At 41.2% G+C, this 14,297-nt stretch overlaps 1 protein-coding gene across 1 annotated transcript in view; it reads left to right on the top strand.

Moving 5' to 3' along the window:
• Nucleotides 1–14,297, top strand: part of LOC136863304 (CD63 antigen) — a 129,476-nt gene that overhangs the window by 94,878 nt on the left and 20,301 nt on the right. The window contains exon 4 of the mRNA XM_067139688.2: nt 13,986–14,216. Within this exon, the coding sequence (XP_066995789.1) occupies nt 13,986–14,216 (231 nt within the window). The remainder of the gene's footprint in view (nt 1–13,985; nt 14,217–14,297) is intronic.

The raw sequence follows: 14,297 nt of genomic DNA, 5'->3' as shown, positions 1-14,297 counted from the left end.
TCATAACTGTAACAGCAGAGGGTAGGTTTACCGAGCTGGGTAGCTGCAGGCCATTATCCAGTATTCGGGAGATAGTGAGTCTGCAGCACTGGGATGCTTTTCTGTGGTTTCCCATTTTCACACCAGGCAAATGCTGGAGCTGTACTTTAAGTTCACGGCCGTTTCCTTCCGACTCCTAGCCCTTTCCTGTCCCATCGTCGCCATAAGACCTATCTGTGTCGATATGGAGTAAAGCAACCTGTAAAAAAAGAGGGTAGATTGAAGGTAACGGCAGGGCTTCATGGCTGGACATGTTAGTTATGAGAAAAAACTTCATCCTCAGTTTTGTTAACATGTATTTATCAGTACGTTCACATTCCCTTTCTTTTAAAAATCAAGCAAGACATAAAAACAAATAATCCCCATAACAAATGAATAAAGAAAGTGAGCTCAACAATTACGACAATATAATATTAAGCCAACATCATTTTAGACCCTTACAATTAGTTAAATAACAACATAAATCTAACGCTAATGGAGCAATGAAGAATCAAATAAAATTAAGGCATGCTCACAGACTGGATTTCCGGGTCCCATTTTACACAGTAGAATGTTCTAGCCAGGTACATTAACATACTGAAAAGGAAATTAAAGCATTAACAATCATAATAATATTGGTTTTACGTCTTACTATCTACATTTATGATTTTCGGAGAATCCAGAATGCCGGAATTTTGTCGCGCTGGAGTTCTTTTACGTACCGGTAAATCTACAGACACGGATCTTTACGTATTTGAGCGCCTTTAAAGACCACCGAGCTGAGTCTGGACCGAACTGCCAACTTGGGCTCAGAAAGCCAGTGCCTTATCCGTCTGAGCCACTCAGCCCGGCTAAATAAGAGTTTCTCTTTTTTGTTGCTATTTGCTTTACGTCGCACCGACACAGATAGGTCTTATGGCGACGACGGGATAGCGAGGCGCAGGAGTGGAAAGAAAGCGGCCGTGGCCTTAATTAAGGTACAGCCCCAGAATTTGTCTAGTGTGAAAATGAAAAACCACGGAAAACCATCTTCAGGTCTGCCGTCAGTGGGATTTGAACCCACTATCTCCCGGATGCAAGCTCATAGCTGCGCAACTCTAACCACACGGCCAACTCGCCTGGTAAATTAGAGTATTAAACTCTCAGTTACTCCTAACGGGGAACTATGAAACAAGTCTGTTGCGATACATTGACACAATTATTTATGAGTATGTATTTCCAAGTACTTGCAGCAATCGCTAGGCAAAAATCAACGAAAGTTCGATATGAAGGAAGCGAAAGATTCCGAGTAATATGTGCTGGTATGCCGCACAGAGAACTTAGCAAAGCAGAGCGCAGGGAAACGTGTAGAATGGGGTAATGGCACGATTCAAATGTCATGCTCCGAATAACCACAGACAGTGCAGATCACATCCCAAGTCATGTGCCGATTACAATTATGGGCCTTTTCCCAAGGGGAATTTCCGCGGTAGGTACATATTAAGCAAAACAAAAGAGAACACAAAAATGAAAACTCCCACAAGCACAGGTTTAGAAAAGATGAACATATATATTGAAACAACTTCAAAGAGATAACAAATGTTTTCACAACAGAGAGTAAAATTAGACCATTTGATACACCATAGAAAAAGGGAATCGTGCAAGTTATTGACAGGTCTTATTTTGGTTCATACAGGCACTAAAAGGGGTAACCACACAAACCACAATAAATCTTTGGTGTGCCCAAGTACGAGATAAGGGCTATAGGAATAAATTAATGTTCTCATTATATTCAAGTTCCAATATGACAATGTTCACATGAATGCCGCGCAAAAAGCAGCAAGAAATTATGAAAAGGAACAAGTAAAAATAATACAAGTTAAAGGGAACTTTCCAGTACCCCAAATGATACGTAATAAAACGACACCATATCCCCCAAAAATCTAACACACACTTGTTTAAGACAGAAAGATACTAGAACATTCGAAATGTAAACAACAGAGGCAGTGCGAATTTGGCAGAGCACAAAGTTACCAAATTTTTATTAGCATATTGTGAGAAAATACGAATGGTAAACGAAAAGGAGAATGGAAAGAGGAACGGGAAAAGAAAACCAAGAAACAAACAGCAGGGAAAGGGAATTGATCAGGCTATCAAGTCCCACTTCAAACGAGGAAAAACAAAGTTCCTGCACAACACTTTAAAAGTTGAAGGTTACCATAGTATCGCTAGTCCAGCACACTTCTTCCTACACATTTCCACCACAAGTCTAAAGCCAATAGTTTGGCACAGCGAAATTTCGTAGAGTCCTGAAGGGACTAGAGTTCGAAATCCAAGCATTAGCCAAGCCCATATGGTGAATGAGAGGGCAAAATTTAATGGATGACAATAATAATAATACTAAAAGTCTGCTCACCCAGTACGTAATGAAGAATGAAGTAAAATTGAAATGCACACGGTCCAGCCGCGTGCACTGCTCAAGCTCTCACTGCCGATTACAACATAGCAATCACACCTGATCGCCGGACAAGAGAAAGCGGCGAGTATATATACGGAAGCGAAGCGAGCTCGAGAAAACACTGGAACCAGGTGACGTCACGGTGATTGCGCGTGGAGGGGCAACAGTCAAAGCAGTGGTGAGACAGACTTGTAAGCTGAAGGTTCGTGAAACAGCGCAATATAATGTGCACTAAATCGGAGCGGAGAAGTATGCATAAGGTAAGCGAAGTTGAGCTCGTAACATACTCCCACCACCATAAGAAATCCGAAGGATTGGTGTCCAAAGTTGACGAGACGGCACGATGAGAGCTGAAGGTGGCGAAAGCAGTACAGGTGATCCAAAGCGATGCAGACGAAGATGAAGAGTGGCGGAGATCCGACTACGGTGGAAACGACGACAGCCGAAGAAGCAGAACCGACGTAAAGATGAAGACAGTAGAAGCAGCAGGTCCCACGAAGTCCCAAGGAAGCGCCATCTCAGGGACAGGCAGGATGATGCAGCATAATAGGAAAGAAAAAAATAAAGAGAATAAGTAACAAGAGAGAATAAGGGAAGAAAAGGGGGAAAAGGACGGGGGGGAAGGAGAGGGCAAGGGAACGAACCGGATAATTTTAATGATAAAACATGATTATCTAGTGCTCTGCATGACAATTTGACAATAGAAAATTACAATATTTATCAATAATATATCCCGAGGGGATAACAAAGAAACAAAAAAAAGAAAAAGAAAAGCTTAGTTATAAGAGGGGGAGGATCAGGCATGAAAATTTAGGCAGTGGGAGGAGAGCTGGGTGAGCAGGGGCAAAGAAAAAAAATAAACAAGAAATATGAAGGAAGGAGAGTGATAGACAGCAAAATAATACTGTAGAACTAAGGAGATACAAAAAAGATAACAGAGCTGATCAATACCCATCTCCCGCCCTACAAAAAAAAGGGAAACATAGGGATTAGGTATGGAACGGCTTTAGTCGAGAGAAATGAGCCTTTCGGAGGTCAGTAGGGGATTCCACAGACTGGAGTTGAGCGGTATTAAGCGAGGGAAAAGAAAGAATACGAAAGGGACCCATCCAACGAGGGGAGAGTTTAGCAGAAATATTCTGAGGTGTAGAGCTAAGGGGGTGATTTTTAAGAAGAACTAAATCAAACAATTTAAATTTAGAAGGTAAGACACGAGAATTACACAGTTTTTTATGAACTTTTCTGGCCTGAAGGAGCTTTTGATAAGCGGAATACAATTGGGAATGATTAAGACGATCGGAGGGGGCGTCCAAAAGCGAGGGTAGATCCCACGTAAGGGCAAGAGGGGTATTCAACTCACGGCCGAGAAAGAGTTTAGCCAGAGTACAACCAGTAGAGGAATTAATGGTGGAGTTGAGGGCTAGAACAAAAGAAGGAAGTTCGGTGTCCCATAATTTCTGGTTATGGGAGTGAAAAATAGATAGAAACGTTTTCAGGTTACGGTGGTAGCGTTCAATGGTATTTGCCTGAGGGTGATACGGGGAAGTACAAACTTTTTTTTTATACCAAGAGAAAAACAAAAATTATAGAACTGTCTAGAGGTGAAAATCGAAGCATTATCAGAAATGAGAACTTTAGGGAGACCAGTGATAGGAAAGATGTAATTGAACAAAAGATTGATAACAATTTGTGAGGAGATATTTCTCAAAGGACGAACAATAAGAAATTTAGAGAACCCATCTAACAGAGTGAAAATATATGAATTGGACTTAGAGGATTTAACAATAGGCCCAACAATGTCAATGTAATACTTTTCAGACGAGTAAGTAGCAAGAGAGGCGGCATAGGAGCCGTAAGGCAGGTGATTTAACGGTTTATGTTTCTGACAAGAAGGGCAAGATCGAACCCACGAAAAAATGTCTTTACGCATTTGCGGCCAAAAAAATTGGGAGGCAAGGCGAGCGTAGGTCTTAGCTCTCCCAAAGTGGCCGCCCATAGGCGAATCATGAAAATATTGAAATACCATATATCGGAGAGTGGAAGGGAGAACCAAGCGAGGAGTAGCTTTAGGGGTAGGTTTAAAAAGAAGGAGTTGGTGGTGGACCCGAAATGGGCCAGAATAATTAGGAGAAGTAATTTCTTGAGAAATTTGTTGACAGTACGGGTCAAGCTGTTGATGGTGCAAGCAAGATTGGAAAGAGAGGGGAAAGTTAGTTAAAGAAGGGACGGAAATAACAGAGTTAATGGGAAGGGAATCAAGTTCGGAAGGTTGAAGCTGGTGGTCATCAAAGAGACGGGAAAGAGCATCGGCGACAGAATTATTATAACCGGAAACGAATTTTAAGGAGAATTTGAAACGAGACAGGCGGAGTAACCAACGACCAGTACGACCAATTTTTGGGGCATTATGTAGGAGCCAAGAAAGAGCCTGGTTATCAGTGCTGACAATAAATTCACGATGGTCGAGATATTCAGAAAACTGTTCTATTGAGAGAATAAGAGCCAGGGCTTCCTTTTCGTAAGTAGAATACTTTTGTTCAACAGGGGATAACAGGCGGCTAAAATAGGCAACAGGAAGCGTACGGTCATTAACAGTTTGTTGAAGGACAGCACCTATGGCAATGTCTGAGGCATCAGTAGATAATTCAAAGGTAAGATTAAAATCCGGAATTTGTAAGAGGGGAGCATGAGATAATTTCGATTTAAGAAGATCAAAGGCCATTTGTTGCTGAGGGGACCAGTGAAATTTCACCCCTTTCCTTTTGAGTTTATTCAATGGATCAGTAATGGATGAAAAATTAGGGGTGTACTTGGCGTAGAAGCCGACCATTCCCAAAAAGGATCGTAAATGTTTCAAGTTAGTAGGAGGGGGTATCTTATTAATGGCAGAGACACGGTCAGGATCAACAGCAATACCATCAGAGCTCAATATGTGGCCGAGAAATTTAATCGAGGTTTGGGCGATCAAAACTTTAGAGGGATTAACGGTGAGACGGACATTGCGAAGACGAGTAAGGACTTCGCGTACATGAGACAAATGCGATTCAAAATCAGGAGAAAAAACTAAGATATCATCAACAAAAGGAAAAAGATACTTATACTTAATGTCAGCAAAAAGGGAGTCCACAAAACGCTGCATTATTTGGGAGCCTAGATTAAGGCCAAAAGGAACTTTTTTAAATTGATAGAGCCCATTAGGAGTAATGAACGCCGTATACCGAGAACTGAGGTCATCTAAGGGAAGTTGATTGTAAGCAGAATTGAGGTCGAAAATTGAGAAAAATTTGGAACCGGAAAAATGTTGGAATGCCGAATTTAATTTAGGCATCGGATAGGCGTCGTAGACGATTTTCTCATTGAGCTTCCTGTAATCAACAATAAACCTCGCAGAACCATCAGGCTTGTCCACCACAAAGGCGGGTGAGGCATAATCGGAAGATGATGGAATAATGGTATTGTCTTTAAGCATTATCTGAATCAACTGATTTAAAGCGTTCATCCGAGGAGGGCTAAGGAAATAAGGAGAAGAACGGACAGGAGTAGAATCCACTAGATCAATATGTGCAAAAAAATTCTTAACCGTACCCAAATTAGGGGTAATAACGTCAGAAAACTCAGTGAGCAAAGCTTGAATCTGGTCGGAATGAATAGAGTTAATAGCAGGAAGTAAGGAATGCGAACGAAAAGGAAAATCAGAGATGTTAATCAACGGAACAAACTTGTCCGAAAAGGAAAAAAACTTTAGACTGGGCGGAATCAAGAAGAAGACCAGTATGCGAAAAAAATCATAGCCTAAGATAACCGGGAATGACAAGTCCTCAACAATCTGAAAGGTGAAAGGACAAGAAAGGTGCTGTAGTTTAATATGTAACAAGATACTACCCAAAATTGCAAGGGTTGATTAGAGACTGAAAGACATCGAAGGGGAGATGGAAGATATTTCAAATGAGGATTATTGTGAAGTAAATCTTTATAAAATCGGGAACTAATAAGTGACACTGCCGCCCCAGAATCGAGGAGCGCAACAGAAGGAAGGTTATTAACAGTAAGCAAAACATGACAACTCGGGGGTGAAAGAGAAATAGAATTATGAATGGATTGGGAAGATGCGGATACGGAGGTAAGCTGGGAGGAATGAGGCAGATTTTCCCTATGCGAACGCCTACTGCCTAAGGACGCGGGTGAAGGGCGTTTCCCGAAGGCAAATTAGTACACTGACGGGCAATATGGCCCGGTAATTTACAGCGATAGCAGGTTATGGGAGGACGAACACTAAGGGGAGGTACTGCAGACAAAGAAGAACGTAAGGGAGAAGCAGTAATCGGTGGAGGAGAGACGGAAGCGTAGTAGGAACGATCCCCTAAAGAATGTATGATATGTTGTTGAGCAAGATTGTAGAGTTGAAAAAGGGAAACGGGGGGGGCAAGAACATTAAAAAGCATGCGGAATGATGGGGCGGCATAAAACTGAATAATAGATATCAGTTCGGAAGTATTATATGAAATATTTAAAACATCACTATAAGTGATGATAGAGCCCAAATAGTCGTGCACAGGTTCGTTGGGTAGCTGGTGGCGTCTGATGAACTCGGTACTTAATTTGTGACGGACTTCTAGGGGTAAGAAATAATTGTGTATCGCATGTCTCAATTCATACCAATTTGTAAAATTTGACATATTATCCAACCAAAAGGTGGAAAAAACCCGTAGTTTTGGTGGACAGGAGGCCAATTAATTGGGGAAAGGAGGCAACTTTTATATTTAAGAACTTGCGAACCGAAAACAGCCAAATGGTAAGATTTCGGGGATCTGTTGCTAATAGTTGGGGAACTTGTAATAACGACTGCTTAATGATTTGTACATTAAGTGCACTATCAACAGAGGGGGTAGTAGGTACTGGGGGTTGAGAATAAGGAGGACGAGGTGGGGCCATGTGATGCAGTAAAACGGAAGGTTTAGTATCATCAGATTGAAAATCAGGTGTGTGGTTGGATGAAGACGGGTATAGGGAGGGAAAAGACAAAGCAGAAGAAAAGGAAATTAAATTCGGTACAGAAGGGTTGGGCAATGATAAATTTGGTGGTAGCAGAGAAGATAATAATGAAGAGTCGTCCCCTAAAGGGAAGTTATCGGAAAAGCAAGCCATGAATGAAAGCACACAAGAGAATGAGGGCAGTAAAATAGGAAGTAATCTGCTACCATGTGTTGCGATACACTGACACAATTATTTATGAGTATGTATTTCCAAGTACTTGCAGCAATCGCTACGCAAATATCAACGAAAGTTCGATATGAAGGAAGCGAAAGATTCCGAGTAATATGTGCTGGTATGCCGCACAGAGAACTTAGCAAAGCAGAGCGCAGGGAAACGTGTAGAATGGGGTAATGGCACGATTCAAATGTCATGCTCCGAATAACCACAGACAGTGCAGATCACATCCCAAGTCATGTGCCGATTACAATTATGGGCCTTTTCCCAAGGGGAATTTCCGCGGTAGGTACATATTAAGCAAAACAAAAGAGAACACAAAAATGAAAACTCCCACAAGCACAGGTTTAGAAAAGATGAACATATATATTGAAACTACTTCAAAGAGATAACAAATGTTTTCACAACAGAGAGTAAAATTAGACCATTTGATACACCATAGAAAAAGGGAATCGTGCAAGTTATTGACAGGTCTTATTTTGGTTCATACAGGCACTAAAAGGGGTAACCACACAAACCACAATAAATCTTTGGTGTGCCCAAGTACGAGATAAGGGCTATAGGAATAAATTAATGTTCTCATTATATTCAAGTTCCAATATGACAATGTTCACATGAATGCCGCGCAAAAAGCAGCAAGAAATTATGAAAAGGAACAAGTAAAAATAATACAAGTTAAAGGGAACTTTCCAGTACCCCAAATGATACGTAATAAAACGACACCATATCCCCCAAAAATCTAACACACACTTGTTTAAGACAGAAAGATACTAGAACATTCGAAATGTAAACAACAGAGGCAGTGCGAATTTGGCAGAGCACAAAGTTACCAAATTTTTATTAGCATATTGTGAGAAAATACGAATGGTAAACGAAAAGGAGAATGGAAAGAGGAACGGGAAAAGAAAACCAAGAAACAAACAGCAGGGAAAGGGAATTGATCAGGCTATCAAGTCCCACTTCAAACGAGGAAAAACAAAGTTCCTGCACAACACTTTAAAAGTTGAAGGTCACCATAGTATCGCTAGTCCAGCACACTTCTTCCTACACATTTCCACCACAAGTCTAAAGCCAATAGTTTGGCACAGCGAAATTTCGTAGAGTCCTGAAGGGACTAGAGTTCGAAATCCAAGCATTAGCCAAGCCCATATGGTGAATGAGAGGGCAAAATTTAATGGATGACAATAATAATAATAAAAGTCTGCTCACCCAGTACGTAATGAAGAATGAAGTAAAACTGAAATGCACACGGTCCAACCGCGTGCACTGCTCAAGCTCTCACTGCCGATTACAACATAGCAATCACACCTGATCGCCGGACAAGAGAAAGCGGCGAGTATATATACGGAAGCGAAGCGAGCTCGAGAAAACACTGGAACCAGGTGACGTCACGGTGATTGCGCGTGGAGGGGCAACAGTCAAAGCAGTGGTGAGACAGACTTGTAAGCTGAAGGTTCGTGAAACAGCGCAATATAATGTGCACTAAATCGGAGCGGAGAAGTATGCATAAGGTAAGCGAAGTTGAGCTCGTAGCAAGTCCTAGCAAAATACAATTATAATCGGGAATTCCTCTCTCATACACAAGATCTAATTTCATACTATGTAAGTGGCCAAAGAGAAAATTTAACTCCAAAAGAAGAAGGAACACATTTACATAAAGACCAATCCATTGAAGAATTACGGTATATTAGGGAACAACTGAATGGAGCACGAGTGCCCAGTATAATCAGAGTATAAGCTGTGACTAGGAAAAAATTACTCTATAAACCTAAATGGTTAACATGGAATTACATTTCGAAATAGAGAAAATGGAGGAGGGTATGGAGGGTAAATCACTCGAATACCCTTTTGTAAAAACGGGGTTACCCGTGGACGAGAAGAGGTGAATGAAGGTGCCGGGGTGAATGGGTCTAACTACAATGCCACGAATTGATTTAAAACTTTAACAAAGGTTATATTTATTTAGAATTTAAAAAAGTCAACAAATAACAATGTAACAGGTACCAGTAGCAATAAACAAGTCTAGGAAAGACCATATTGATGGTATAAACAGATCTTGTGCTTCAAGGCGTCACTTTACAGTTTCTGAGCTTCTAGCTCAAATTTACAAAAGACACAAATTTACACAAGGGCAGAAATCCCTCAATACATGGAGCGCTTGCTCCCAACATACAATATCCAGCCTTCAAAAGGCATTCAGTAATCTTACTTTGAAAAAAAGAGGCTCTCAGTTTTCAAGCCTACTCAAGGCAACACCAAAAATATCTTACATCTTTTGGCCTTCCATGGCCCAGCTTACAAATTGAAACAGGGGTATCTCGTACCCAACCTATAGGGCCTCCGTGTAAAAAGAAATAGCAGTTAGATAAATGGCCCGAACACAAAATGAAAGGAGGCGAATGCTTGCACTCCTAGACATGAATTCTTAAAACCTAAAGGGCACTAGGCCGATGAAACAGGGGCTATTCCCAAACTATGGAGGTAATTCGTATAAGAAGGTAATTTACCACACTATAGAGTGAAAAACGTAGTCACCTCAAACCAATATGAAGGGGAGCTCGAGGGCGTACATCACTCTCTATCCCCGATTCACAGTTAAAGATTTTATGAAGTTATTACATGAGCCGGCAGAAGTTACATTTTCAGAAAAGTAGGTTACATAGTTAAAGTTTCGGACCTCTCCCTCGGGTTAAACTGCAGAGCTAGCAAGAAATAAAGATGTTAATTGGCCATTACCTTGTCGCTGTACTGCTGCCTGATGAAAGAGCCGCCTCCCGCCTCCTGCTTGACACACACACTAGTTCAGATGACGATTAATTGGCCAAGAGACACAAAAATCCGCAGTTTATAAACCCTCAGGGAAAGTTCGAGACCTTTCACGAATAATCAAGACACGCCCACAGGATTTTATTTGCTAACTTCAAAAGTGACACTCAGAATCGAGGAAGAAGCCTGCGATAGGCGGAAAATTAATTACAGAATTTCGTGATTGGCTAAATTCAAAACTGGCGGAAGAAAAGATAAATATTGCCAACCCAAAAAATGAATGAGCATAATTTAGTAAACAAAAACTTATGAATACAAAAATTCTTCAAATCAAAGGTTCTTTCACTTCGCACCAGGGTGCATGATCATAGTTTTTCAGCAGTGACATCTATGGAAGAATGTCCAAACTTCTTGATGAAGGGTAAACAAAGCAAGTAGAAATTCACACAGTACTCGAAACTTCACAATAACATAATTACGTCAAATTACATTATTAATGAAAATGAAAACCCACAGCCTTTTTCCAGTCACTCCACCGGGTCAGGAATGGAATGAATGAGGCCCCCATGTAGCGGCGAGAATAGGAATTGTGCCGGCTGCCGAAGCCTGTCGCACTTCTCTGCGGCAATGATTAATGAATGACAGATGGAATGAAATTATATTGGTGAATGAAAAACGACAGGAAAAACCGGAGTACCCGGAGAAAAACCAGATCCGCCTCCGCTTGGTCCAGCAAAAATCTCACATGGAGTGACCGGGATTTGAACCACGGAACCCAACGGTGTGGGGCCGGCGCGCTGCCGCCTGAGCCACGGAGGCTCCGGTAATTACATGATTATTAATAATAGCTTCAAATTTTGTCCCGCCACAAGCCAGTTTGTTTGCAATTATTGAATAAGAAAAACATACGTTATTTTATTTAGATGTGCTGTCCACAGAACTGTAGGATTGTTGATAACACAGTGTATGCTTCTGCTGCCTGAACTGTCTTGTCTGTAGAAATATTTAGTGTTAGGAAACGAATCAATATTACGTGATACATCACTGTAGTCCGCCTCTGTGGTGTAGTGGTTAGCGTGATTAGCTGCCACCCCCGGATGTCTGGGTATTGATTCCCGGCTCTGCCACGAAATTTGAAAAGTGGTACGAGGGCTGGAACGGGGTCCACTCAGCCTCGGGAGGTCAATTGAGTAGAGGTGGGTTCGATTCCCACCTCAGGCATCCTGGAAGTGGTTTTCCGTGGTTTCCCACTTCTCCTCCAGGCAAATGCCGGGATGGTACCTAACTTAAGGCCACGGCCGCTTCCTTCCCCCTTCCTTGCCTTTCCCATCCAAACTTCCCATCCCTCCACAAGGCCCCTGCTCAGCATAGCAGGTGAGGCCGCCTGGGCGAGGTACTGGTCATTCTCCCCAGTTGTATCCCCCGACCCAATGTCTGAAGCTCCAGGACACTGCCCTTGAGGCGGTAGAGGTGGGATCCCTCGCTGAGTCCGAGGGAAAAACCGAACCTTGAGGGTAACCAGATTAAGAAGAAGAAGAAGAAGACATCACTGTACCTAAATGATTTTTTGTTTTTTATTATTAACATGTCCTTCCACATCACCGGTACCGTTGTATCAAATTGCCACAAACCAATGGCATATCTCGCATTTTGCTTCACATTAATTACTGTACAATCAACACTAAACCATGGATACATCTGTCTTAGTTTGTCAGAAAATGTACACATTGTCTTTAGAGTTACTTCCACAACTTACAATTTTAGAAATACCACTCACATTATTAACTTAATTTCATAATAGCAGCTCTCATACTCACAGCTCAGTGGGACTATACGACTTATGTAAGATTGTAAGAATCAATTCGAATCAAAGAAGGCGGGTAATCCCCGAGCTCACGCAATCACGGCTGTCTTCTCTCGTCTTACGCAGATGCAGCGCATTCCAGGGCTTAAGTATGAAGTATTTAATTACTTTTACTCATATGACAAGATATATTTAAGAATTTCTATAATTTCTTGTAACTTCAAATTTCAAAATTCTTGTAACATCAAAACACAAAATAAACATGATTATATTTACATGTTGGACAGTTAAAAATATTAACTTACCAAGTGCACACGTTGGACAGTTAAATAAATTAACTTACGAAGTTGCCACACATAGTGATAAATGATGAAAGCCAGGAAATGTCCAGTAAAATCCAGACGGATGGTAACCTTAGACTATGAAGACCACTTTCTATAAATTAAAGAACAAAACAGTACGTCTCTGCCAAATGTTTCATTGTCATATGTGCAGTTCTTTACAGCATTCACCTGTGGGTAGGGTCGGTTGAAGGAATTTTGGGCCCTCCTGCAAGACATTATTTTGAGGATCCCATTTTCGTTTTACCTCAAGTCAATCTAACCGAACCTATTCACAGTTATGGACGTTCAGATTATTACATAATTTGTCACCATTAACTTATTTTCAAGAACTACATATTTTCTTTCCAAGTATAAATAACAAAATTACCCTTTACCTTTTCATAATTTGGATGCCGGCGAAAGCAGGGGTATACATTAAAGCAACGTCCAGTTTCATTGTCTGTAGGAAATATCACATTTTTTAACCAAGATATCCATAAGGCTTTCCTCAACTAACTTTTTTTATAAACGTTTTGTCTACATCTTTTGGCTAATTTCCTGGATCGCTTGAATCGAAACAAACTTAAAATTTTGGACGATAGCCTTTCTTTCTTTTTGTAGATTTGGAAATTAGATGAAGTTTCATTTTCATTACTCAGCACTGAATATGAAGTTGAGTCTACTGCTTATTTTAAGTTACAGAAACCCTTATATTCATGTCCGATACCGGTGAATGGTTTACCGCAACAATTCGTGTTGAATTTCCGGCACTATCTTCTACTTGCACACTGGTATTATTTAAAACGATACCTTATGGATTTTCGCTACACTCATTTGCTGGAGGCTTTATTACTCTGCACTTGTTCGCTGTATTTCCTGTACCCGTACCACATTGTTAGTTCACAACCACCACAGCCTCATTATCACCTAGCGTTCTCTTTACTAATTTCTTTAACCGCCTTCCTGTCGTGATTGTTTCTTTCTTCAGCTCCATCTTACGCTTTCTCTTTTGAGAACGTGATAAGTTTTTCCTATTTATTTTATACTATGATAAACCACGGAGACAAAGCCTGAACTTCCCCGACTAACACACAATCAACAAACTTCCTAAGCAGACAGGAACCGGACCTACACGCCGTCATTGATATATATCGACAATAGAACTAGAATTGCAGTGCTGTGCGACTCTGTTTCGAGATTTTAGTGATCGGAAAACATCGATAGTTCAACTAGAATATTAAGGGATTTTATTGAAAGACAGCTTCAGCGGAAAATTCAATCTGTTTTAATAATAACGCTTTAAAAAGGAGGGTGGCCATGGGGCCTCCCCGCAGCTGCGGGTGCTACGGGGCCCTTATATTGATTACCACTGTCTGTGGGATTCAGAATGTGTCTTCATTTACTCTCATGTAAATTTGTCATTTAACAGTTTGAATGCTGTGGAGTGGAGCATCCTCAAGACTGGAATGGTCATCTTACAAGTGGCAAGGTGCCTCCGACGTGCTGCATGAGCACAGCACCCGAGGGAGCTCGTTGCTCCAATTCCACGTACAACAGTCCGGGCATCTACCAACGAGGATGTTTCGATAAGCTTAAGAACAGAGTGAAGGACGGCGCTCTGGTGCTGGCAGGCGTAGGCATCGGCATTGCTTTTGTCGAGGTGAGTCTTCCACAAACCTTTTAACTACATTAGTTATTTTCCTGCCATAAGCTAGTTTGTTTGCAATTGAAGACTTCCCCG

Source organism: Anabrus simplex, chromosome 2, assembly GCF_040414725.1.
Source record: "Anabrus simplex isolate iqAnaSimp1 chromosome 2, ASM4041472v1, whole genome shotgun sequence".
In the NCBI taxonomy this organism is placed as follows: Eukaryota; Metazoa; Arthropoda; class Insecta; order Orthoptera; family Tettigoniidae; genus Anabrus; species Anabrus simplex.
This window is presented reverse-complemented; position numbering and strand designations above follow the sequence as displayed.